Below are 26,553 nucleotides of genomic sequence, written 5' to 3' on the forward strand. Positions count from 1 at the left end.
CCAGGCTGGTCTTGAACTCCTGGTCTCAGGGATCCTCCTACCGTGGCCTCCCAAAGTGCTGGGATTACAGATGTGAGCCACCACACCCGGCCTATTTTGTTTGTTTGTTTTTTTGAGACACATTCTCACTCTGTTGCCCTGGCTGGAGTACAGTGGCACAATCTCTGCCTCCTGGGTTCAAGAAATTCTCCTGCCTCAGCTTCCCGAGTAGCTAGAATTACAGGTGTGTGCCACCACTCTCAGCTAATTTTTGCATTTTTAGTAGAGATGGGATTTCACCATGTTGGCCAGGCTGGTCTCGAACTCCTCAAGTGATCCACCCACCTTGGCCTCCCAAAGTGCTGGGATTACAGGTGTGAGCCACTGCACTTGGCCTTTTTATTGAAACATAAAATTAGTCAATTGAATTTTGCAGTAATTTAGTTATTAAACAGGCTATTGAATCTATCCACAAAACTTAAGATACTTAACAACAGGGCTTCAAATAACTTAAGTGCCAGCTCTCTGATCTCATGGCTAACAACCTGAGATTTCTGCCATCTGGTCCTCGCTCAGGACCTTTGCACTTAAACTGTTAAACACCACCCCCCGCTCCCCCCCGCCTCCAGATCTCGCTTCTATCTGGTTTTTGTTCAAATGTTGCCTCTTCAGAAGAGGCTTCCATTATCAAAATAGACTCGCTCTCATTTCCCATCCCTTTATTCTGCTCCATCGTTCTTCATTATGCTGGCCACTATCTCAAAATATCTTTTTTTTTTTATATTTATTTATTTTTGAGACGGAGTCGCTCTGTCGCCCAGGCTGGAGTGCAATGGCACGACCTCGGCTCACTGCAAACTCAGCCTCCCGAGTTCAAGCGATTCTCCTGCCACAGCCTCCCGAGTAACTGGGATTACAGGCGCGCACCGCCACGCCCGGATAATTTTTGTATTTTTAGTAGAGACGGGCTTTCACCATGTTGGTCAGGTTGGTCTCGCACTCCTGACCTCAGGTGATCCGACCGCCTCAGCTTCCCAAAGTTCTGGGATTACATGCGTGATCCACCGCGCCCGGCCTCAAATTATCTTTACTCAGTTAAATGCTTTTATTGTCTCTCCCAGTACAGTGTAAGCCCTAGCAGGAGAAGACTTTGCTTTAATCACGTGCTGTAGCCCCAAAGCCCAGACAGTGCCTAGCACACACGAGATGCTCGATGAACAGTTATCGATTGACTAGATTAAACATCAACGCAATCAGGCCATTCACTTAGGGACTCTTTGCTAGTCGGCGGAGAGGTACATTATAGTTCCCTACGCAGAACGCATGCGCGCAAGATCCGGGAAGTGTGATTGGAAAGGGGCGGAGCATCAGGGAGAGCCTCGCGGACATAGGCGGTTTGGAGCGGAAAGCGAGAGGTGGAGGGGCGGCTTGGGGCTAAGCGCGCGCGCGCAGTGCAGACGCCAGCTCCCGGCGGTTGAACTACTCAAGGTGCCCGAAGGCGGGGTGGTGACCTCGCGCGTGCGCTGTTGCCGCGGCGGCGCCGGGTCCTAGCGTGTGGGTTGAGCTTGGCCTCGCGCAGCGCGTGCGCAGTGCAGACGGCGGAGGGATTTGCGGCCGGGACCCACCCCCTGCTCCAGTCGCTAGCCGAGGCCGCGCGGGTTCCTGAGCAGCGGCCTGGTGCGCTCGCTGCGCGGGCGACGGAATCAGACGGACGCGGACGCCCCCAGAGTGGAAGCCCAAGCAGGAGCTGTTGTTGCTGAGGGGCCGCCGCAGCCGCCGCGAGCCTCCGGACAGACACCAGAGCTAGGAGGGCGCTGCGCGGCGAGTGAGTGTGACTGAGTGGCCCGACGGGGAGCGGGGCCGCTACCCAGAAGCCCCAGCGGTGGGCCCGGGCCTGTTCCCCGCGGCCAGGCCCCCTTCCCGCGTCCTCGCCACAGGTCACTTTTGCATCCCTTTCCCGGACCCCGAGTTCTCTGGGCACCCACGCCCGGTCCCCACATCGCCCTCGCGGTTCCCTACCCACAGGCCCTTGCGGTGTGTAGCCTTTTTTCTTTTTCGTTTTTCTATGTTGTCCTGGACCCTTACCCATAATTCCTTTCGCCTTTGCGGGGCCCAGATCTGTTACCCACAATCGCTTGGTTTTGGGGCTTCGCTCCTTATGTTTCTCTTTCTTTGCTCGGAGACTTCCGACCCCCAGGCCCTTGCAAACTGCGTCTAGTAATTTGCTGTCCACGGTACGGGACGAGCAGCCACAACTGCCCTGGGCCTCCCTCCTCGGGTCTTTGATTCCCCCAGAAATTCCCAGGCAACCTCTCCGCCCCACAGCTCGTGTCTCAGGACTCTGAGACTTCACTACTCAGGAACCCTTTTTCAGCATTTATTTTTGTGTCTTTTACCGGCCTTTCACCTCCACCTCCAACAAGACTTTTACCCTTTTCTCCGTAACACAGGACCGTTCTCTGCCGTTACAAAGCCTGTTTTAATTCCGAGACTTTTCTCCTTTCTTTCTTACTTTGAGAGTCAAGGAGTAATAGGGGCTTTCTCTGCAGACCCGATCTAACCTAAGGCTGTCCTGCTTCTGCTCTCAGACTTGGCAAGATGACCCAGTTCCTGCCGCCCAACCTTCTGGCCCTCTTTGCCCCCCGTGACCCTATCCCATACCTGCCACCCCTGGAGAAACTGCCACATGAAAAACACCACAATCAACCTTACTGTGGCATTGCGCCGTACATTCGAGAGTTTGAGGTGAGTTCACTGAGCAGGCCAGGAATGGTTTGGGTTCTGGGGAGCAAGGGGTTGGATTTGCGAGTCCAGCCTCTGACTATTTTGCTAGCTGTGTGATTTAAGCGAGGGGCTTAATCTTTGTCATCCTCAGTTTCGCTGTTTTAAATGGGGTTGCAGCCGGGTGCCGGGTGTGGTCGGGTGCAGCAGTAGTTCTAGCTACTCAGGAGGCTGAGATGGGAGGATTGCTTGAGCCCAGGAGTTGGGGACTGAAGTGCTCTGTGATTGTGCCGCTATACTCCGGCCTGGGTGACAGAGCAGGACTTTGTCTCTCAAAAAAAAAAATTTTTTTTTAAAGTGGGGTTGTGGCCCAGTGCGGTGGCTCACGCCTGTAATCCCAGTACTTTGGGAGGCTGAGGCAGGTGGATCACCTGAGGTGAAGAGTTCAAGACCAGCCTGACCAACATGGTGAAACCCCGTCTCTACTAAAAATAACAAAAATTAGCCGGGCATGATGATGCCTGTAATTCCAGCTCCTTGGGAGGCTGAGGCACGAGAATCACTTGAACCCAGGAGGTGGAGGTTGCAATGAGCTGAGATCGTGCCACTGCACTCCAGCCTGGGCAACAGAAGAAGACTGTCTCAAAAAAAAAGTAGGGTTTGATAGTACCCCTTTTGTAGAATTTTTGTGAAAATTCAGTGAGTAGTGGTTGAGGATTTGCACTTAACCCGCACCATTTATCAGCTCTGACTTTGGGCAAATGTTGTATCCTCTTCATGCATTGGTTTCTTTATCTTTAGCAAGGGGATAGTGGTAGCACTCTCATAATGCTGGAGAATTAAATGGCAAAGTGTATATCAGGGGCTTGGCACCAACCAGTCAGCACGTGTCAGCCTTTGTTACTTTGTTTACTGTTTTTATTGTTAATAAGATGTTGTTCATAAAGACTTAGCACCCAGTATTGAGTATTGGAGGACTTAAAACTGCAGATAGGAATGAATGACTTAGGCTCCTGGACCTCTGTGTTTGTATTTGTGAAATGGGATGACAAAGGTCTTCTCTTAGGTGCATCAGAGCACACCTGAGAAAAACTGGCACATAGCCAGAAGTTACAAGAACATTCTGGCATTGCGTAGGGAAGGGCAGCTGGAGGCGAGGGAGTTGCACAGCAGAAGTTCATAGATAACAGAAAGGTGTATCTTCAGTGGGATTTGCCACCCTTGGTGAACCCGCATTTGAGAAGTGTTACTGGCCAGTTAAATTAACTTAATGGGCACAGGCGGTGGTAGGTGCCCTTTGATGATGCAGGTCATGTGCCAGTTTCTATTTATTTATTTATTTATTTGAGAGGGAGTCTCGCTCTGTCGCCCAGGCTAGAGTGCAGTGGTGCGATCTCAGCTCACTGCAAGCTCCGCCTCCCGGGTTCACGCCATTCTCCTGCCTCAGCCTCCGGAGTAGCTGGGACTACAGGTGCCTGCCACCACGCCCGGCTAATTTTTTGTATTTTTAGTAGAAACGGGGTTTCACCGTGTTAGCCAGGATGGTCTGGATCTCCTGACTTCGTGATCCGCCCACCTCAGCCTCCCAAAGTGCTGGGATTACAGGCGTGAGCCACCGTGCCTGGTCTCAGTTACTAGTTATTTATTTATGAGACAGTTTTGCTCTGTTGCCCAGGCTAGAGTGCAGTGGCGTGATTTTAGCTCACTGCAACCTCTGATTCAAGCAGTTCTCCTGCCTCAGCCTCTCAAGTAGCTGGGGGTACAGGGATGCGCCACCACGCCTGGCTAGTTTTTTATTTTTAGTAGAGATGGGGTTTCACCATTTTGGCCAGGCTGGTTTCGAACTCCTAGCCTCAGGTGATCCACCCCCCCTTGGCCTCCCAGAGTGCTGGGATTACAGGTGTGAGCCACCATGCCTGGTAGCCAGGTACTTTTTTTTTTTCTTTTGAGACGGAGTATCGCTCTGTTGCCCAGGCTGTAGTGCAGTGGCGCGATCTTGGCTCACTGCAACCTCCGCCTCCTGGGGTTCCAGGGATTCTCCTGCCTCAGCCTCCTGGGTAGCTGGGATTACAGGCATGCGCTACCATGCCTGGCTAATTTTTGTATTTTTTGTAAAGGGGGTTTCACCATGTTGGTCGGGATGGTCTCAAACTCCTAACCTTGTGATCTGCCTGCCTCGGCCTCCCAAAGTGCTGGGATTACAGGCGTGAGCCACCGCACCCCACCAGCCAGTTCCTATTTAATGTGTAGTTGGTGAGACCTTGAAGAACTGCCTTGGCCCTCAGAGGGTGTGCAGTTGGGGGCTTTGGAGCCCTGTTCTGTCAGCTCATGTTGTTTCAGGCCTGGTCCTCTTCACTGGCACTCATCAGCAGGGCCTTGTCATCACTCATTCCCATCACATCCTCTGGCAGTTTGTTCAATGCAAGTGATACTTGGAGCTGTGTGAAGCAATGTGTTTTCTAAATAGTGTATTCTTAAGCTAGATGTCACCCGTACCAGTGCTTTTTAAACTGTTTTTGGTGAAGGATAGATACTATTTCCAATCTGTTTGCTTTTGGTATATATGCTAGAATTACTTTTTAAAGAAAGACCTCAGACAGGGGTTCGAGACCAGCCAGGCCAACATGGTGAAACCCCCATCTCTACTAAAAATGCAAAAACTAGCCAACATGCTGTCGTGTGCGTGTAAGCCGAGGTACTCAGGAGGCTTAGGCAGGAGAACCGCTTGAAGGATTCTAGTCGGTTCCTGGGTTCCTTTTAGAGACACAGAAACACAGAGGGGAAAGTGGGGTTTAGAATCGCTTGAACCTGGGAAGCAGAGGTTGCAGTGAGCTCAGATCGCACCATTGCACTCCAGTCTGGGCAGCAGAGCACGACTTCGTCTCAAAAAAAAAAAAAAAAAAAAAAAAAGACCTGCAGAATAAAAGACCAAATTTATATTACAGTCAGTGGACATCAAACTATGAAATTACTGTAGAAGTTTCTGAACACTTACTCATGGTTTCTGTACTTACCTGTACTTACCACAGTCCAGCAACAGTTTGGATAGTACTGGTCCATGGACCATGCTTAGTTTTTGAGACAGGGTCTTATTATGTCACCCAGGCTGGAGTGCAGTGTCACAATCATGGCTCACGGCAGCCTTAACATCTGGTGCCCAAAAGATTCTTCCCCCCTCAGCCTCCCTAGTAGCTGGGACTATAGGTGTGTGCCATTACACCTGGCTAATTTTTAAATTTTTTGTAGAGATGGTGTTTCACTGTTTCCCAGGCTAGTCTGAAACCCCTAGGCTCAAGCATTCTTCCTGTGTCGTCCTCCCAAAGTGCTGGGATTACAAGTGGAAAGCCACTGTGCATGGCTGCAGACCATGCTTTGATCTGTGCCACTCCCCTCCCTGCACTGTGACAGGGGAAGTGTGAGTGGATGTTTATTTTTGTAGGGGGTGGGGGTGGGAGGGTTGACCTGCTTATTTCTTTGGTGAGTGACCTTTGCCATTTCCCCTAGTCCTTCCCACCCTGTCACCTCTCTTCTTGTTCCCAGGACCCTCGAGATGCCCCGCCTCCAACTCGTGCAGAAACCCGAGAGGAGCGCATGGAGAGGAAAGTATGTCATTGTTGCTTCCTGACCCCCTGTTTTGCCACTGTTTCCAGATGGTCCTTGACACTAGGACACTTCTATCTGCATTTACTTCTCTACTTTCCCTTTCTCCTGACAGAGACGGGAAAAGATTGAGCGGCGACAGCAAGAAGTGGAGACAGAGCTTAAAATGTGTAAGTCTCTCATCCACCATTCGGCTCTCTCCTCCCCCAAAGCCTCTGTGTTCTTCCCAGGTCATACCCAGGACCCTGCTGTCGCCCAAAGCCTGTTTTGCAGGGAGCAGGGTTGTTAGTTCATTTATTTAGCCCCTGCCACTTGGCAAGCACTGTTTTTGGTTTAGGCTTTTCAGCAGCAGAACATAGGGTAAAAGTTGGCAGGAAGGGAGACCCCAGTACCTTGGGCTCCTCCTGCAGGGGAGGACAGTTAAGGGACTCCCACAACCTAGCTGGGAGTCACAGGCTGAGGCGATGAGTTGTGGGCGAGTGGATCTGTCCTGGCTCTAACCTTAGCTCCTCAACCCTTGGGCTGAGGTTGTTCCATCCCCTCCACATAGAGGAGGAATTGGAGTACAAGACAGATATATTGTTGCCATTAAGCAAACTCATAAGAGGGTCAGATGTCAACCTCCAGTGGCTCTTTATTGTGAGGGTGAAAACTGTACAGTCACGCAGCATAACAGTGTTTCAGTCAGCAGGGGACTGTGGGTGTGATGGTGATCCTATAAGATTATACCATATTTTCCCGAGTGCAGTGGCTCACTTCTGTAATCCCAGCACTTTGGGAGACCGAGGCGGGTGGATCATGAGGTCGGGAGTTCAAGACCAGCCTGGCCAACATGGTGAAATCCTGTCTCTACTAAAAGTACAAAAATTAGCCGGGCGTGGTGGCGGGCTCCTGTAATCCCAGCTACTTGGGAGACTGAGGCAGGAGAATCTCCGGAAGGCGGAGGTTGCAGTGAGCCGAGATCGCGTCCGCTCTCTGCAACCCAGCCTGGGCAACAAGACCGAAAATCCATCTAAAAAAAAAAAAATTATACCATATTTTTACTGTACCTTTTCTATGCTTAGATATGTTTAGATGCACAAATACTTAGTATTGTGTTAGGGTTGCTGTAGTATTTGGCGTAGTAACATGCTTGGCCTCGGAGCAGTGGGACGCACCCTCTAGCCCGGGAGTGTTGTGAGGTATACCATCTAGGCTCGCGGAAGTGCCGTCTCATGTTTGCATATCGATATCACCATCAAATGATGCACTTCTCAGAACATGACATGACTCTAGTGAGAAGACAGGTTTTCCTTCTGTACCTGTGAACTTCAATGAATCCCTTTCCTCCAAATCCTGGAGTGCAGGGTTTCCTCAGGGTGCTTACACAGAAGTGTGACAGAGGCATCTGGTGGTGCGCTCTTTGGACACTGGCTGTCAGAACGCTGCCTTGATGTCCTTCCTCAGATGCCTCAGAGGCATCTCAGAATCAGTGTCCAAACCACAGGGGTTTTCCCTTGCCACCAACCTGGTTTCCTTTGGGTGTTTTCTCTGGGACGTAGACATTCAAGTGTGCTGGTCATGACCTCATTTTTTGCCATGCAATTTGTTTCTAACACCTTTTCTAACCCTTTGCTCAGTCTCTCACCAAGACCTATTTGTGTTACTTTCTAAGTGTCACAAACCTGACTCTTCTTTTTGTGTCTATCACCACCACCCAGGTCACCTCTTGCCTGGACAGCACAGTCACAGTCTGCTATAACTAGTTTACCTATGTCTTTTTTTTTTTTTTTTTTGAGAGAGAGCCTCGCTCTGTCGCCAGGCTGCAGTGGCGCGATCTTGGCTCACCGCAGCCTCCGCCTCCCGGATTCAAGTGATTCTCCTGCCTCAGCCTCCCAAGTAGCTGGAACTACAGGCGTGTGTCACCACGCCCAACTAATTTTTGTATTTTTAGTAGAGACAAGAGTTTCAGCATGTTGGCCAGGATCGTCTAGATCTCTTGACCTTGAGATCTGCCCGCCTAGGCCTCCCAAAGTGCTGGGGTTACAGGCATGAGCCACTGTGCCTAGCCCTCCCTGCCTTTTTTTTTTTGAGACGGAGTCACACTCTGTCACCCGGGCTGGAGTGCAATGGTACTATCTTGGCTCACTGCAACCTCCACCTCCTGGGTTCAAGCAATTCTCCTGCCTCAGCCTCCTGAGCAGCTGGGACTATAGGTGTGCGCCACCATGCCCGGCTAATTTTTGTAATTTTAGTAGAGATGGAGTTTCACTGTATTGGCCAGGCTGGTCTCGAACTTCTGACCTTGTGATCCACCTGCCTCAACCTCCCAAGGTGCTGAGATTACAGGCGTGAGCCATTGCACCCAGCCTAGTTTATCTATGTCTTAACCAACCAAAATCCACTGTGGGTCTTTTTTTTTTTTTTTTTCTTTTCTAGAAAAACTTTAAAATTGAGATGGGGTCTCACTATGGTGCCCAGGCTGGTCTTGAATTCCTGGGCTCAAGTGATCCTCCTGCCTCGGCCTCCCAAAGTGCTGGGATTACAGGTGTGAGCCACCATACCCAGCCAAAAATGTTCTTTGAAGCGATTCTCCTGCCTCCTGAGTAGCTGGGATTATAGGCATGCGCCACCATGCCTGGCTAATTTTGTATTTTTAGTAGAGATGGAGTTTCTCCATGTTGGTCAGGCTGTTTTTGAACTCCTGACCTCAGGTGATCCGCCCGCCTCAGCCTCCCAAAGTGCTGGGATTACAGGCGTGAGCCACCACACCCGGCCAGAAATGCTTTTTAAAAACAGTTCCGCCCGGGCGTGGTGGCTTACGCCTGTAATCCTGCAAGGCAGATGGGTCACCTGAGTTCAGGAGTTCAAGACCAACCTGGCCAACATGGTGAAACCCTGTCTCTACCAAGAATACAAAAATTAGCTGGATGTGGTGGCATGCACCTGTAATCCCAGCCACCTAGGAGGCTGAGGCAGGACAATCGCTTGAACCTGGGAGGCGGAGGTTGCAGTGAGCCGAGATCACGCCATTGCACTCCAGCCTGGGTGACAGAGCAAGACTGCGTCTCAAAAAAAAAAAAAAAGTTCCAGGCTGGGCACGGAGGCTCACGCCTATAATCGCAGCACCTTTGGGAGGCCGAGGCGGGCAGATCACCTGAGGTTAGGGGTTTGAGACCAGCCTGGCCAACATGGTGAAACCCTGTCTCTACTAAAAATATATGTATAAAAAAAACCAAACTAGCCAGGCGTTGTTGTGGGCTCCTGTAATCCCAGCTACTCGGGAGGCTGAGGCACGAGAATTGCTTGAACACGGGAGGCGGAGGTTGCAGTGAGCCGAGATCGCGCCACTGCACTCCAGCCTGGGCAGTAAGAGCAAAACTCCATCTCAAAACAAACAAACAAACAAGTTCCAATTGAGGAATTTGGACACTGGATCATAGATGAGGTTAAGGAATTAGTAAATATTAGCTCTTTAAGATGTAATAGTGGCACTGTGGTTATGATGTTTAAAAGTCTTTATTAGAGACCAAAGTGGTGTGCTATCTTGAATTTCATTTAAAATAATTCAGCTGGTCGCGGTGGCTCACGCCTGTAATCGCAGCACTCTGGGAGGCTGAGGTGGGAAGATCACTTGAGTGATCCAGGCTGGTCAGGAGTTCAAGTGGTGAATATGGTGAAACCCTGTCTCAAGTGAAAATATAAAAATTATCCAGGTGTGGTGGCAGGGGCCTGTAATCCCGACTACTTGGGAGGCTGAGGCAGGAGAATCGCTTGAACTCGGGATGCAGAGGTTGGGGTGAGCTGAGGTCATGCCACTGCACTCCAGTCTGGGTGACAGAGCGAGACTCCATCTCAAAAAACAAAAACAAACAACTAAAAAACAACACCGTGGGCTGTGGGAGGATAGGGATGAAACAAGTCAGGCCACATGTTGATAATGGAAGCGGGCTCATGAGAGTTCATTGTACTGTTCTCTACTTCCATTAAGTGCTTGAACTTCTCCATAATAGAAAAGAAATAAAAGAACGGATCAAGTTCAGTAGGGTTTCTGTGCCCTTCAGAGCCTCCACTCGTAACTATAGAAGCTTGCTGTGCCTTATCACAATGAACAGCTCCCGTCAAGGGGACCGGGCCTCCTTGCTGAGCACTTGTACTTCGTGTTACTGACTTCTCACAGCTTCCAAGTGCAGCGGGGGTTGCTACTCCCATTTCTAAGATAAAGAAATGGAGGCTTGTTGAGGCAGGCACGCTTACAAAGAGTGAGAGTTCGGAGATGGGACCTCGAGCACCTCAAAGCCTAATTCCCGACTCCACAGCCCAGTTCCTTTGAGTCTCTGCTCTGGGCTGCTCTGGGTTAAGATGAGCCCCTAACCAATGATTTCCTAAGGGAGAGGTGCTGGCAGGGCTCTGCACGCATACACAGGTGGGGCACTGCCTGGCCTTGGGTCTGTACTGCCTTCTTTGAGCTTTCGTGCTCTGTCTTCAGGACTTGGGTACCATTGCTTTGCTGCATTTTCTTTTAAGTTTAGGCACATTTGTGGCCCCCCCACCCCAGGTAAGCAAGCACTCCAGGAAACTCAGGCGGTGCGCTGGGGTGGTTTCCTTACGGCTGTCCTTCAGGAAGCTCAGCTGTTGTTTGGCCTTCTCCACCCCCCAACCCTGCAGCATTCATTGGTCCCACTGTAGTGTTCCGCAGTAACTGTTAGAATGCCTGCTGTCTGGTGTTGCTGGGTGTGTTCCCTTGCTGCTGACAACCTTCAGCTCCTCATTAAATATTAGCATCTTATGAGGCCTTTCCTAGCCTGCCTTATAAAATCACCTGTTTCTATTTCTGGTCATCTGATGTGATCATATGATCTCCTTATTTACTTCTTCCATTAGCATAGGAACCCCATGAGGGTAGACACCTTTTTTGTCTTTTTTTTTTTTTTTTTTGAGACAGTCTCACTGTGTTGCCCGGGATGGACTGCAGTGGCGTGATCTCAGCTTACTACAGCCTTCGTCGCCTCCCTGGTTCAAGCGATTCTCTTGTCTTAGCCTCCTGAGTAGCTGGACCATGCCCAGCTAATTTTTTGTGTATTTTTAGTAGAGACGATGTTTTGCTATGTTGGTCGGCTGGTCTCGAACTCCTGGTTGCAAGTGATCCGCCTGCCTCCGCCTCCCAAAATGCTGGGATTACAGCTGTGAGCCACTGCGCCCAGCACCCTTTTTTTTTTTTTTTGAGATGGAGTCTCGCTCTGTTGCCCAGGCTGGAGTGACACGATCTCCACTCACTGCAAGCTCCGCCCCCCGGGTTCATGCCATTCTCCTGCCTCAGCCTCCCGAGTAGCTGGGACTACAGGCGCCTGCCGCCACGCCCGGCTAATTTTTTTGTATTTTTATTAGAGACGGGGTTTCACAGTATTCGCTAGGATGGTCTCCATCTCCTGATCTCATGATCCGCCCGCCTTGGCCTCCCAAAGTGCTGAGATTACAAGCGTGAGACACCGCGCCCGGCCAGCCTTTTTTGTCTTGTTTACTGCCAAATCCCCAACAACTATAGTATTTCCAGGCACATAGTAGATGCTTAAGAGTTACCTATTTACGGCCGGGTGCAGTGGCTCAAGCCTGTAATCCCAGCACTTTGGGAGGCCGAGATGGGCGGATCATGAGGTCAGGAGATCGAGACCATCCTGGCGAACACGGTGAAACCCCGTCTTTACTAAAAGGTACAAAAAAACTAGCTGGGCGAGGTGGCGGGCGCCTGTAGTCCCAGCTACTCAGGAGGCTGAGGCAGGAGAATGGCGTAAACCCGGGAGGCGGAGCTTGCAGTGAGCTGAGATCTGGCCACTGCACTCCAGCCTACGCGACAGAGCGAGACTCCGTCTAAAAAAAAAAAAAAGAGTTACCTATTTACAAAAGCACAAACATCGGCAAAAAAAAAAAAAATTACTTTTGAATGAATGAGAGTTAGCTGGTGCAGGAAAAAAAAAAAAAAAAGCCAGTGCAAATTGAGAGACCTGGCCATAGAAAATTACAACGCTCAGGGATGTGGTATGGTAAGGAACTTTTTTGTTTTTTTTGAGGCAGAGTCTCGCTTTATTGCCCCAGCTGGAGTGCAGTGGCACGATCTTGGCTCACTGCAACCTCCGCCTCCCAGGTTCAAGTGATTCCCCTGCCTCAGCCTCCTGAGTAGCTGGGACTGCAGGCGCACACCTCCACACTCTGGTAATTTTGTATTTTTAGTAGAGATGGGGTTTTGCCATGTTGACCAGGCTGATCTCGAACTCCTGACCTCAGGTGAACCGTCTGCCTTAGCCTCCCAAATTGCTGGGATTACAGGTGTTATCCACCGAGCCCAGCCTGGCAAGCAACTTTGAGGAGTGGGTGGGGAGAACACCGAGATGGAGTTGTTTTCAGATATTTCCATTCGTCCCAGATAGCGATTCCCTTAAATTGTGGCTCAAGCTTCTGCTTTCTAAAACATCCCTTAGGCCAGGCATGGTGGCTGACGCCTGTAATGGCAGCACTTTGGGAGGCTGAGGCAGGTAGATCACCTGAGGTCAGGAGTTCGAGACCAGCCTGGCCAACATAGTGAAACCCCGTCTCTACTAAAAGTGCAAAAGACTAGCTGGGCGTGGTGGTGTGTGTCTGTAGTGCCAGCTACTTGGGAGGCTGAAGCAGGAGAATTGCTTGAACCTGGGAGGCGGAGGTTGCAGTGAGCCAAGATGGCACCACTGCACTCCAGCTTGAGCAACAAGAGTGACACTGTCTCAAAAAAAAAATCTGATACTTTATTTCTCTAGCTTCTGGCAACACCCACACCGTCTTCCTGAAAAGGTAGCACCCGGGGGTTCGGGGAAGGAGCCTGGTAGTTCGAGTGCCTGGGGTGAGAGGTGAAGTCTGCCTTGGCCCTTTGCCACTTTGACACCTCCCTTTTTCTGTGTCTCGAGTTCTGTTTTGCTTCCATTGGCAAAACAGTAATAAATAAATATCAGTGTCCAGCACTGTGTCTGGGCCATAGTATGTGCTCAGTAAATTTTATGCCTAGTGTTCCATTATTGGAATGCTAAGCTTGTGGGAGTTATTTACATCCTGCTCAGGGTCATCGCCAGGGTCTGATTTTTCGCACGTCTGCAGTTCAAACAATTGCAACCTCTGGGTTAATGTTACTCCTTTTCTCATACTCTCCCAGAATGTGACAGGGCTTCTGAGGGGAGCCCTATGCCACGGAAGAACCAGCAGAGTGTCCTTAAGGCCCCGGCAGGAGTCAGGGTCGTTATGTGCTGGGGCCGCCATATTTGGTGAAAAGGACTTATTCCCAGGCCTCACCCAGCAGGATCACTATGGAATTGGTTTCTCAGGAGATTCCTGGCTCTTTTCTTTGGAGATTGTTATTCCTTAGTCGCCAGGTAGGACAGTTTGCCTCACAGCGAGGCTGGAGTGAGGATCTAATCTGATGCTCGTCACTTCCTGGGTTCCTTTTAGAGACACAGGGCACAGACGGGAAAGCAGAGCTTACTTAGCCTTTGCTCTTCTGGCTCTCATTCGCAGCCCTGGGGTGGCTTGGTCTCAGGTTTTCCTGTGGGCTGTAGTTGCAGTCTGTGTCCAGTGGGTGGCAGTGTGGCCCTGCCTACAGGAAGGACCTCTCCCTCCCTTTCAGGATACGATCCCTCCTCCAGGTACCCCCAGTTCAAACACCCTGACCCACTCCACTTACTCTTTTGATGGGTCCTGGGGGCATCAGCTGCATTTCCAGGGAGGCCCAGTTGGGCTGTTACTGTTTGGATCACCTTGCATCTGGGAGCGATGGGGCCCTTAGGGTTTATGTAGGTCTGAAATGGCAGTTGGGCCTGCCACATCCTGTCAGCTTGAAGTCAGCCTTACCTCCTCCCCTCAGCAGCCTGGATTATCTCTCAGCCACTCTGATAAAGCCCACTGTGCCTCAGAGAAACAGGTTCAGAGAGGGGCGTGCCTGAGGTTGCCAGGTCACCACCCATGTTCCTCCAGCTAGAGGCCTCTCCCAGTGCCACTGTTTTCTTCTTGGCCTCTGCCCATCGTATTTGTTTTGCTACCTGAGACCATGGACACCTTCAACTTACAAAATTCCCTTCTTCCTGCACAGGGGACCCTCACAATGATCCCAATGCTCAGGGTGATGCCTTCAAGACTCTCTTCGTGGCGAGAGTGGTAAGTCCCCAGTTCCCAGCTCCTGGAACCCCACGCTGCTGAGAGCCTGGGTCTGGCCCAAAGGGCAGATAGGCTAGGTACTGGGGAATGTTCCAGGGGCTGTGGGACAGCTCTGTTCTCCCATTTAACGTCATACCCATCTCCTTGTAGAACTATGACACAACAGAATCCAAGCTCCGGAGAGAGTTTGAGGTGTACGGACCCATCAAAAGAGTAAGTGGAGTGGGATCAGGGTGTTTGAATTGGGGGTGCATGGAGGAGGGGCCGTATCCTAAAAGGGAGGGAGAGAGGTCCCAGCCCTGAGCATGGCTCACAGCATTTCAGGGCCTGGGTTTGTGCATCCTGACTGTATTTCCATGCAGCAGACCTTGGGTAGCAGAAGTAAAATGAGAAGTAATGACTGCTGGTGGTTGATTGAGAGCAGGGGTTGGCAAACCGCAGACTCACTGCTTGTAATAAAGTCTTCCTGCTGCGCAGCCAGGCAGGTCTGCCTGTTTACACATTGTCTTTGGCTGCTACTGTTGTAAGGCAGGGTTGGGTTGTTGCAAGAGTATGTGGCCGTCAAAGCTGGAAATATATACTCTTTGCGTCTTGGCAGAATACGTATGCTGAGTCTTGTTTTAGAGAAAGGCTTTGTTTTACCAATTTTCTTTTAAGTCACTTAAGTGCTGTGCCTGATTTCCTTTATCTAACATGGGAGACGCATGCCTTCCCTGGGCAGTAGTGAGGGCTTGAGGCCACCCTACACGAAAACTGATGTTAGCCATGTCTCCTCCTCCCTACTCTGTTTTTGATACATCTTTTAAAAATACTTATACATGTCAGGCCGGGTGCGGTGGCTCACACCTGTAATCTCAGCTTTTAAGGAGGCAGAGGCGGGAGGATAGCTTAAACCTAGGAGTTCCAGACCTGCCTGGGCAATATAGTGAGACCCCGTTCTCCACAAAAAGGGAAAAAAAATATTGTTGGGCCAGGCGTGGTGGCTCATGCCTGTAATCCCAACACTTTGGGAGGCCGAGATGGGCAGATCACCTGAGGTCAGGAGTTCGAGACCAGTCTGACCAACGTGGTGAAACCTGGTCTCTACTTGAAAAAGTACAAAAATTAGCTGGGCGTGATAGCGGGCATCTGTAATCCCAGCTACTCAGGAGGTTGAGGCAGGAGAATTGCTTGAACCCGGGAAGCGGAGGTTGCAGTCAGCCAAGATCGCGCCACTGTACTCCAGCCTGGGTGGCAGAGTAAGACTCCATCTAAAAAAAAAAAAGGTATTGTAGGCCGGGCGTGGTAGCTCACGCCTGTAATCCCAACACATTGGGAGGGCAAGACAGGCAGATCAGCTGTAGTCAGGAGTCAAGACCAGCCTGGCCAACATGGCGAAACCCTGTCTCTACAAAAATACAAAATATTAGCCAGTTGTGGTGTCTCGTGTCTGTGTGTGTGTTTGCATATATCTGTATATGCCTGTATATATGTGTGTATACACACACACACGTTGTTCTGCCCTGCGCAGTCCAGTGACAACCTTGGCCCCACCCGTGTCCCTCTGATCCCATTCGAGTCAGGAATCTCGGTTGTGTTTTGGAGGCTGTGGGGTCCCAGGTTCATCCATGATAGCGGTTGGTCGCCGACTGGTAGTGATGTGAGTGGAGAACTAGCCATCCTTGAGGGACCAGCTCAAATGCTGTCACCTCCCAGAAATCTTCCTTGGTTCATTCTGGCCACCTCTGTCTCAACAGCCCTTCCTTGTCCATTGTTCTCCCTTACATGGTCCCCGAGGGGTCTTTCTGACATCCAGAGCTGACCCCATCTTCTCAGCGGTCGGCGTCCCTAGCATGTTAGGACATGTCCAGCTGTGACCATCTGACCTTACAGGACTCTTCCCCAAGCTGTGTGGCCTCATGGACCTCCACCCCACCCCCACCCCCACCCCCCACCCACCTTCTCTTGCTGCCATCCTCGGGATGGGACCCATCCCTCAGCATGCCACATTCTCTCAAGCCTTCCTGGCTGTGCACATGTCCTTGCTTTTTCTCTTAGAACTCCCCTGTCCCGGCCGGGCGCGGTGGCTCAAGCCTGTAATCCCAGCACTTTGGGAGGCCGAGACGGGCGGATCACGAGGTCAGGAGATCGAGACCAGCCTGGCTAACACGGTGAAACCCCGTCTCTACCAAAAAAAATACAAAAAACTAGCCGGGCGAGGTGGCGGGCGCCTGTAGTCCCAGCTACTCGGGAGGCTGAGGCAGGAGAATGGCGTAGACCCAGGAGGCGGAGCTTGCAGTGAGCTGAGATCCGGCCACTGCACTCCAGCCTGGGCGACAGAGCGAGACTCCGACTCAAAAAAAAAAAAGAACTCCCCTGTCCCTGGCCAGGTGCGGTGGCTCATGCCTGTAGTCCCAGCACTTCGGGAGGCCGAGGAGGGGGATCATGAGGTCAGGATTTCAAGAGCAGCCTGGCCAACATGGTGAAACCATGTTGTATCTTTAGTAAAGATACAAAAAATAACCCAGGTGTGGTGGCGCGTGCCTGTAATCCCAGCTACTCGGGAGGCTGAAGCAGGAGAATCAGTTGAACCTCGGAGGTGGAGGTTGCAGTGAGCTGAGATCGTGCCATTGCACTCCAGCCTGGGTGACAGAGCAAGACTCCACCTCCAAAAAAAAAAAAATTTCCCTGTGCCATTGGCATTCACAACTCCCTCCTGTTTCCCTAAGTCCATTTGTGTCCTCCTGACTCCACATAGACCACCCACACTGGCCCTTCGTTGCTCAACACCCTTCCCAGCTCCTCAGGGACTATGCTTCTCGGCCTGGCACTGGGGCGCTTGATGACCCTGGGCCTGCTCACCTTTGTGGCCTCATCTCCTGGGGCTCTCTGTCATCAGTGCGTGAGCCAGCTCTGCCGAAGTGCATCCCCAACCTCCTGCCCTCCTGCCACCAGGCCATTGGACCTCTGGAGTTACTGCTTTTCCACCTGACAGGCTGACACCTCACTGTCCTCCTTCATCTGTCTTCTTTCTTTAGGTCTTAAGTGTCATTTTCTCCAGGAAGCCGCCTCTGTGCCCTCTGGTCCTACAATTACAACATAAGTCACTCAGGGCTCTTGAAGGACAGAGAGGGTCTGAGACCTCACCTGGCCCAGGGCCTGGTGCGCAGGCTGTTGTGGGGTTGGTGGGGTGCAGCCGCTCTGTGGCGGGACTCACCCCTGTCCCCATGCACCCCACAGATACACATGGTCTACAGTAAGCGGTCAGGAAAGCCCCGCGGCTATGCCTTCATTGAGTACGAACACGAGCGAGACATGCACTGTGAGTACCTCCCGCCGAGCCTTGCCCTCTGACCCGCTCTCACTTCTCTGCTGCCCCAGCCCCTCCCAGTCTGTCCCCTCCCCCACCCTGCCACACCTGACATGAGCGATGTCTCTCTTCCTCCTCCCTCTGTTTCTGATGTATCTTTTTTTTTTTTATATACGTGATTTTTAAAAAAAACCAAATCCCCCACAACGTGTGTGTGTGTGTGAACCTGGGGAGGTAAGTGTCACACGTTGAACCTCAGGGGCAAAGAGGGAACTGGGTGAGGGGCTGGGGCCAGTTGGAGGTGGGGGAAGGGGTCGGATTTTGGGGGAGCCTCTCCCCATTATTCCCCCCACTGAAGTTGGGGGTGGCCAGGTTGCAATGAGGACTGGCCTTTGAACCTGTCTTCTCTTCCCCCCCAGTAGAACTGGGGCTGGGCCACCCGACCCTCTGCCTCCCCAACCCTGGCCCCCCACCCTGTTCCTCAGTGGGCAGTGGGGTGATAGGCATGTTGAGCGCCTGCCCCTACAGTTCCAAAGCCCCCTTTGAGGCTGCCGCGGCGTCCACATGGGCAGGGATGGGTGGGGGAGGGTGGGCAGGGCTGCGGCGTGTCCAGGGGCCGCCGTATTAATTGATTGTTCTTATTGTCACTGCAGCCACCACGCAGCTGGCTTGCAGCTGATGCTTACGCTCCCCTTACAACACCTCAGTGTATGGTTGGTATAAGGGTTTGTATCATGGGTAAGATCACTCAGCACCGCACACCAGCCCAGCTTAGCCAGGCAGCTCAGGAGCAGCGAGGCGCCCCTCCTCCCGCCCCAGTCGCCCCCGCAGCCTCCCCGCACCCATGGCCCTTTCCTTGTTTGGGTGCCCTTTGTCCCTCCTGCCCCGATCCGTATGCTCTCCGAGAATCTTGCTGATCCCAGGAGGGGAAGGATGAACCCGGTAGGAAAGGCGGTGGCCTCTCCGCTTGGGTTCCACCCAGCCTCTGATGACCCGGCTTCGCGATGTCAGTGGCGAGGTGGCGGGAACACCGAGGGCAGGGCACCAGGCCAGGGCTCCACTGGAACCCTTCAGCCTTCCCTCCCTGCCCCCGTGCTTTCTGTGGGGCTGCTACTGTGCTGGCCCTGGAGAGTCTTTTTGGCTGCTAGTTTTGGGGTGCTCTGCGCCCTTCCTGTCTTCCTTACTGTGGTTGAGGCCTCCTGAGGGGGCTGGCTGTGGTGTCCAGCCGCTCTCCAGAGGTGGTCAGGAGCTCCCCAAAGTGCATGGAATTGGGGCTTGGGGTGTGGGAGGGACCAAGGGGTAGGCTGCCAGCAGCTGAAGGTGTCAGTAGGTTTTTACTAAAGAACCTTCCACTGTCTAGAGACTTGAGAGAGGGAAAGAGAGAGAGAGGCCTAGACGAACACAATCACATGTTTTCTTTGCTGTTCCTCCCGGGATGGGCCTCTTTTGGGGTTTGGGACTCTGAACCCGAGCGGGGTTCCTTCGCTTGACTTTGATCCTGGTCCTTAAATGCCTTTCCCCACTCCCCTCCTGTGGGTTCAGGGGCCAAGTGGCCCCTCCTCAGAGCACGGGCAGCACCGTCTCCTGGACCCCTGTGTGCCAGCCTCTGCAGACGCAGCTGGTGGGAGGGAGCATGGAGTTGGAGGTGGAGAAGTCGCGGGGGGTGGGCTATGTGCCTAGTTCAGTGTGACTTGGGGACTGGTGAGGTTGGACAGGTTTTTGAGGCCTCCCCAGCCGCCTTTGTAAATTCACACGAGATAGTCCAGGGCTTTCCAGAGCCCAGCTTGGATGATAATCCTCGTCTCCCCGACTCTAAGGCCTCCTTGAGATTTCTTTGGGGTCCACCACATCCTCTGCCTGTCTCCAGGTGGTACAGGAGATGTGGTTCCTCTCCCTCTCCTGGCTCCCTAGAACCCCCAACTTCCCCTCCCTGTAGCTTTAGCTGACCCCATGGTGGTGGGTGTGGGGTCTGTGCGCGTGCTCAGGTAAGCTTGGGGGCTCCAGGTAAGCGGTCCCGTGTCCCCCCCCGGGAAGCCCGCCTCCTCGCCAGGCCCCCAGGAGTTGCCGAGCCCCCCCCATCCCGCTCGGTTTGGACACCCGCAAGGCCGGCATCGGTAAATGGCACCTTTTTCTCTTCCTCTGGTTGTTATTTGGGGGGGAGCGGGCTGGGGCGGGGCAGGGTATTACGGTTGGTTGAGGACAGCCCCCTAGGCCAGGGCTGGGTGGGGGAACAGGGACTTTTTGGCCTTCCCGATAGCCCCACGTGATCACAGGCCAGGGCCTCAAGCTTGCCTTCTGCTGTGCACTACCCGAGAGCAGCAGTGAGCCTCTCCCCCATCTCCCCTCTACGACTCCCCTTTCCTGGCAGGCTCAGGCTGGGGTGCGCTCCCAGCATGTGTTGAGCCGGGGGTGTGGAGGGCGAGATGGGGCGGGGCTGGGGGGGAGGCAGAGTCAGTCATCTCAGGTAAGGCAGGGATTTTCAGTAGCACCGCACGGCTCCCCATGCTTCCTCCACTGCCCCTCTCCCCTGCTGCAGGGGCCCTACCAGGCCCCCTGGGAGTGTATAACCCGCCTCTCTGCTCCCTGCCATTTCCTGAAGATTTCTCCCACCCCCTTCTGGTTCATTTTCTGTTCTGATGTCTGTTCCCCCCACACTCACCCCCCTCCAAAAAAAAACAAAAACAGAAAAACCGGTGTGGTCTGGGGTGTGGAGCGTCCCAGCTGGGCCTCCTGCCCTGGCTTGGTGTCTCAGGGTGCATGCTTGGGGTTGTGGAGGAGCCCCCTCCCCCACAGCAGAGTCCAGCGTGGAGTTAACCTTCAGTTTCTTTGCAGCGATTTTGGCCGCCCTGGCGGGAGGGGGCTGTTCCATCATGTGGGAGAGGAAGGACGGGGGAGCCCAGGGGGTGGTGGGTGAGGGTGAACATCTCCCTCCACCAGGAGTGGTTGGGGCGCCGAGAGGAAGCAGAGGCTGAGATGGAGCAGGCCCTTCGCCGGTTTGGGAGAGGGTTGGTCTGGCTGTCAGTTGCCTGGCTGTCTGTTGGGCGTGTGCGTGTGGGTGATGATGGGGACACGGGGCGGGGATTCTGTAGACCCGGGCCTGTCCTGACTAGAGGACCCTCTGGGGACTCCTCCCCTCCCCCTCCCCACATCTGTTACAGCCGCTTACAAACACGCAGACGGCAAGAAGATTGATGGCAGGAGGGTCCTTGTGGACGTGGAGAGGGGCCGAACTGTGAAGGGCTGGAGGCCCCGGCGGCTAGGTGAGCACGTCCCGCCCTCAACGGGCTCTCGGGGACCCTGGACCTGGTGGCCTTGTTCTCCCTTCTTTGCTGCTTTCTGCTTCTCTGTCTCCTGCCGGCTCACGTCTCCCATCACGTCCTCATCTCCAGCTTCTCTGTTTCGTGGCCATCACATTTCTGACAGCCGCCTGTCTCCTCGTTCTGGGTTACTGTGAGGAGCAGGGGCACCAACCTGGAGAGGCCTGAGCCCACATGCTGGCGTCCCCACTTGCTTGCTGGGGGCCCCCTCTACCTGCCTCATTGTCCTCCTCTTAGTGGAAATAACCTGAGTTTGCTGAGCTCAGTGTACTGGGTGCCCAGCTTGGCAGTGACGCATGCTGGGGTTGTAAATGTCACTTGCTCATCTGCTTCTGCTGCTTGTTCTTGCTCTTGTTCGCTCTTTTACTGATTCAGCAAGTACCTATTTGATCACCAGCCCTGTGCCAGGCTTCTAGTCAAGAGCAACACAGAGGCAGCCTCTGCCCTCTGAGCCTCCTGCATTCAGTCTCCTCATTGTCGTTTGCTGTCTCAGGCAAGGTCAGTTTGGCTGCAGGTATCAGAAATAAACTTGAGCTTCCTGAAACATAAAAACATAAAAAAAGAAACATAATTCTGTTGATACAGAATTATGGGAATCCTTTGGAGTTCAGAGGTATGTGATGCCCATGGATCTAAGAGGACCTGGTAGCTGAAGCTGTTAAGAGCTGGGGCAGCCAGGCCAGGCACGGTTGTTCACACCTGTAATCCCAGCACTTTGGGAGGCCCAGGCGGGTGGATCACGAGGTCAGGAGTTCGAGACCAACCTGGCCAAGATGTTGAAACCCCGTCTCTACTAAAAATACAAAAATTAGGTGGCCGTGGTGGCGGGCACCTGTAATCTCATCTACCCAGGAGGCGGAGGTTGCAGTGAGCCGAGATCGAGTCACTGCATTCCATCCAACCTGGGTGACAGAGCAAGACTCTGTCTCAGAGAAAAAAAAAAAAGCTGGGACGACTCACCTGTGATGTGTGACGGCCCACAGCTTGCTTCTGCCTCCTTAGCCTCCATGCAGCTGGGTCTGTCCCATGCCTCTTTGCACTGGCCCAGCGCAGCATGCCACAGGCCCCGGCTTTACACTCAGTCCTGGACGGGTCTCTTGTTTCAAGGTGGGCTCATCTGATTGACTCAATGTTGGGCCTGGGGTCCTGCTACTCAGGCATGCTTATTGACGACTGAATCCTGCAAAGCTGAGTGACAGTTGTCAGAGAAGATGATGATCCCTGGGCAGACACCCAGGCAGTAGTAGCCACTTGGGACTCCTGTCCTGCCTCCCAGCCCTGTGTCCTCGCTCTGGAGTCGCCTGTGCTAGGGAGACCACACTCTAAGCTGCTGAGCCTCTGAGTTTACCAGGCATGTTCTTACCCTACTCTGGTCTCTCCGGGGTGGAGTGGGTTCTTACAGCTCTGCTGTTTCCTGTTGGGGCAGGAGAATTCTGGAATCTCAGCCTTTCCAGAATCTCAGAATCTTCTAGTTCAATTGCCATTCAAACTTTTTGTTGGTGTTAGCCAGTAACAGCTTGACTCGGTGCACCCGCAGAAATACTGTAACCTAAAGTTTGAGGAAACAGTTTTTTCTATGTAGTAAGTATATAGTTGTATTTTATATTCTGCTGTTTTGTTTTTTAAGATGTTGGTTGCAACCCATCAGATTGATGATGTGACTCATTGCTGGGTCATGACTTGAAAATAGTAAAGGCTAGTCTAGCTGCTCTGTGCCTGTGACATGGCAGGTGCCTGGTCTGCTGCCAGCTTCCTATAAGAATGTCTCCCTGCAGCCTCTTTTCTATACAGAGCTCAGCCCTGCCTCATGGAAGCTTTTCCAGGCAGTGTGGGGTAGAGGAGCGCTTGGGAAGGCAGGTTCTGCAGCAGACGGCAGTGACGGCCCAGTTCTGCACCTTCCTTGCTGAGTCACTGTGGGCCAGTGACTTGATCTGAGATTGTTTCCCCATCATAACCATGAGGTTCCTTGGGGCTGTTCATCTATTCACTTGACACACACACATCCGCCTTTCTATACCAGCTGCAGCGCCAACTGCTGGTACCGTGAGCAAGAGCCGAGTGCGCCCACGGTCCCGGTGTCTTGCAGTCTGGTGGGAGAGGCAGGTAGGGGTCGACTCAGACAGGTAGCAAACCTGAAACTCCGGGGAAAGGAAGCATTTCTGCAACTGTGAGTACATAGGACTGTGAGGAGAGGCTTCTGGAGGAAGGGATGTTCGGGCTAGCCTTAAGGGTGAGTGGGAGTTCGCCAGAGAAGGAAGGGGAGACCAGTCCAGGGCAAGGAGAATGCACAGACTCTGGGAAAGGCCTGGGACGCGCAGCCAGGGGCTGCGGCTCACACACTAGCGGGGCCCACTCGCTGCTTCTACCACCGGTTGACGAGGAGTATGGACCTCAGGCTGGGGGACGCCACCAGAGGCTTCTAAGCCGATCACATTTTTGGGTGGAAAGAGCTTTAGCTTCGGGCTTGTGTGAGGATGAGGATGATTGGAAGGGAGGGATTTGAGGAGGCTGTGAAGTGCGCTGTGGTTAATATGATGCGCTTTGGGGTCAAATGTGGGTTCCAGTAACGGCTGTTTCCTAGCGAATGCCTTGTGTGAGTTACTTAAGGAAGATGTGGCTGTCTTGTGATGGGAGTGCACGGGATGAACTGCAGAGGGGGACCCGGCCCTGTGAACACTAAGCCAGGGGCTGCCTTTCTGCTCTTGGAGCCGGCTGATTTCTGCTCCTCCGGGCCCTGCCCCTGCCCATACTGACCCTCTTGTCTGTCTGCCCTGCCCAGGAGGCGGCCTCGGTGGTACCAGAAGAGGAGGGGCTGATGTGAACATCCGGCATTCAGGCCGCGATGACACCTCCCGCTATGATGAGAGGTAAGATTGGGCGACCGGGGTCCTGGGGTCGGGGGCGGTCACGGGGGGAGCCCGGCCACACAGGTCTGCCCACCTCATCCAGGCCCGGCCCCTCCCCGCTTCCGCATAGGGACCGGGACCGGGACCGTGAGCGGGAGCGCAGAGAGCGGAGCCGGGAGCGAGACAAGGAGCGAGAACGGCGACGCTCCCGCTCTCGGGACCGGCGGAGGCGCTCCCGGAGTCGCGACAAGGAGGAGCGGAGGCGCTCCAGGGAGCGGAGCAAGGACAAGGACCGGGACCGGAAGCGGCGAAGCAGCCGGAGCCGGGAGCGTGCCCGGCGGGAGCGGGAGCGCAAGGAGGAGCTGCGTGGGGGCGGTGGCGACATGGCGGAGCCCTCCGAGGCGGGTGATGCGCCCCCTGATGATGGGCCTCCAGGGGAGCTCGGGCCTGACGGCCCTGACGGTCCAGAGGAAAAGGGCCGGGATCGTGACCGGGAGCGACGGCGGAGCCACCGGAGTGAGCGCGAGCGGCGCCGGGACCGGGATCGTGACCGCGACCGTGACCGCGAGCACAAACGGGGGGAGCGGGGCAGTGAGCGGGGCAGGGATGAGGCCCGAGGTGGGGGCGGCGGCCAGGACAACGGGCTGGAGGGTCTGGGCAACGACAGCCGAGACATGTACATGGAGTCTGAGGGCGGCGATGGCTACCTGGCTCCGGAGAATGGGTATTTGATGGAGGCTGCGCCGGAGTGAAGAGGTTCTCTCCACCAGCTGTGTTTGGACGCGTTCCTGCCCACCCCCTTGCTGTCATCCCCTCCCCCAACCTTGGCCACCTGAGTTTGTCCTCCAAGGGTAGGTGTCTGATTTGTTCTGGCCCCTTGGATTTAAAAATAAAATTAATTTCCTGTTGATAGTGGGCACCTTGGTTTCTTCCTCACTGCTGTCCTCCCCAGAAGGTTGTCCCTGACTTTCGATAGCCCTGCTTGGTTTGGTTTCCAGGGAGTAGTTATAACTTGAGGGTTAAGACGTGAGGCTGGCTCTGCCCAGTAGCCAGAGCTGTTGAACGTCGGGGAGGAGGCCTCTCTAGGGCTCCTTGTCTCCCTTGGTTTTTCACTCTTTTTTCTTTTTCATCTCTGGCATACATTCCTCAGGGCTGACCATACCCCTGTCTTGGTCGGGGGCTGGGAATTAATTAGGAGGAGACTTGATTACTCAGGTGAAGCCGCAGTTTTGAATATGCAAGGGAAGCTACAGTCTGCAAGGGAGAGCGGCATACATGGTGAGGAAAGGCAGAATGAACGCACTGGGCATGGGTGAGATGGGGCAGAGCAGGAAGGATGAACTCACATCATACTTAGTAGTGACAGGTGTAAAGAGCAGAAACACAGAAGAGGTCCTACCAGCAATTGAGATTTCAAGCAAATTCCTGGACAAAAGATTAAAGCCATCGGTGGTGAGACACTTCAGTCTGGTGAGTGCAGAGAAGGAAGCCAGTCAGCCTTGCAGAACCCTAGAGGGTCAAGGCTGCAGCTCCAGGAGAGCAAGGGTGGGAGGCCAAAGGCAGAGCTTGGTATAGAACAGTTGGCCTCCTTGTTGGCACTCAGGATGCCTGGGAGATGGGCTGGGGGGTACCTAGGCAAACCAGCTTGTGTTCAGACCTGCTTGTGTCTTTTAGAAGCATCTCAGCCTGAAGGCAAACTTGGCCTGGTAACTCAGAGGGTCTGTGACTGACACTCAGGATTTTGGTCTGCTTTTTAATGGTTTCAGTTTAACCAACTAAGGATACCCAGATATTTGAGGAAAAGCAGACCACAAGATAAACAGAAAATCTGACCCTGGAAGAAATGACTTAGGATTAAAAGAACTTCTTACCTCTAATTAGTATATTTCATAGATACCCCAGATACTGCAACTATAGACTTCTAGTATTGGCTACAAAAAGCCCATTTTGGACTCACATGGCACAAACTGGTTATATAAACGCTGGACAATAGGCAAAAACTTAGGAAAGGCGCCAGAGAGAGGCCAGCTTTGATGAGGCTTGAGGGGGTGTGATCCCTTAAAAGAACACTTACAGGTGTGTTTCGTGCTTAACCTTGCCTTTTCCTTGAGGATGTTTTGCCATTTAGCATGGGGAAGAGACTATCAGGCGGGACTGACTTCCACTGGGCCAAGTTCACAAAGGTTCAGCCAGGCAGCTGGGACTTGACAAAATAGGAGAGGAGGGCACTGAGCTCCCAAATCTATGTGCACCCTCCCTTAGAAGCATCCGCCAATTCAAGCTGCTCACTGTCTATGCAAGACCCCCAAGAAACTCATCAGAATGCAGTAACTGTGAGGCTAAGGAACTGGTGGCCTGGAGACTGCAGCAGCCATGCTGTTTTGGGGCAGACAGGTGATGGTTCAAGGCCCACCATGGTGGATTGACCCTGCTTGAGATGGCCAGGGTGCCTCAATGTCAGAGTAAGGCCATAACAGAAGAAATCAGACTAAGAGGCTGAGCGCGGTAGCTCACGCCTGTAATCCCAGCGCTTCAGGAAGCGGAGGTGGGTGGATTACTTGAGGTCAGGAGTTCAAGACCACCTTGGCCAACTTGGCAAAACCCCATCTCTACCAAAAATACGAAAAATTAGTCGGGCATGGTAGTGAGC

The 26,553-nt window shown here is 53.2% G+C and overlaps 3 protein-coding genes across 6 annotated transcripts in view; all 3 read left to right on the plus strand.

Annotated features, from left to right (window-relative positions):
• The window catches only part of LIN7B (lin-7 homolog B, crumbs cell polarity complex component), a 127,091-nt gene that overhangs the window by 89,930 nt on the left and 10,608 nt on the right, over positions 1 to 26,553 (plus strand). The window lies entirely within an intron of this gene.
• Positions 1 to 26,553, plus strand: part of PPFIA3 (PTPRF interacting protein alpha 3) — a 127,653-nt gene that overhangs the window by 58,101 nt on the left and 42,999 nt on the right. The window lies entirely within an intron of this gene.
• On the plus strand, positions 1,351 to 24,811 carry SNRNP70 (small nuclear ribonucleoprotein U1 subunit 70). Of its 3 annotated transcripts, none has more exons than XM_050772477.1 (10): positions 1,351 to 1,804; positions 2,568 to 2,724; positions 6,241 to 6,303; positions 6,416 to 6,470; positions 14,387 to 14,451; positions 14,602 to 14,664; positions 17,671 to 17,752; positions 20,899 to 21,000; positions 23,837 to 23,924; positions 24,007 to 24,811. In XM_050772477.1, the coding sequence occupies exons 2-10, from the start codon at positions 2,578 to 2,580 to the stop codon at positions 24,653 to 24,655; spliced, it is 1,314 nt and encodes a 437-aa protein (XP_050628434.1). In that variant the 5' UTR covers positions 1,351 to 1,804; positions 2,568 to 2,577; the 3' UTR covers positions 24,656 to 24,811. The 3 variants fall into 3 exon arrangements, with proteins under 3 accessions (XP_050628434.1, XP_050628435.1, XP_050628436.1); XM_050772478.1 differs by having other exon boundaries at positions 24,034 to 24,811; XM_050772479.1 differs by lacking the exon at positions 2,568 to 2,724.

Source organism: Macaca thibetana, chromosome 19 (assembly GCF_024542745.1).
Source record: "Macaca thibetana thibetana isolate TM-01 chromosome 19, ASM2454274v1, whole genome shotgun sequence".
NCBI classification, from domain to species: Eukaryota; Metazoa; Chordata; class Mammalia; order Primates; family Cercopithecidae; genus Macaca; species Macaca thibetana.

What these genes read in the sequence shown, in the direction of transcription:
- SNRNP70 (XM_050772477.1), top strand. Translation starts at nt 2,578, where the DNA reads ATGACCCAGTTCCTGCCGCCCAACCTTCTGGCCCTCTTTGCCCCCCGT. An exon ending in ACACGAGCGAGACATGCACT is followed by an intron (nt 17,753 to 20,898) that starts GTGAGTACCTCC and finishes CATCTGTTACAG; the next exon opens with CCGCTTACAAACACGCAGAC. An exon ending in CTGGAGGCCCCGGCGGCTAG is followed by an intron (nt 21,001 to 23,836) that starts GTGAGCACGTCC and finishes TGCCCTGCCCAG; the next exon opens with GAGGCGGCCTCGGTGGTACC.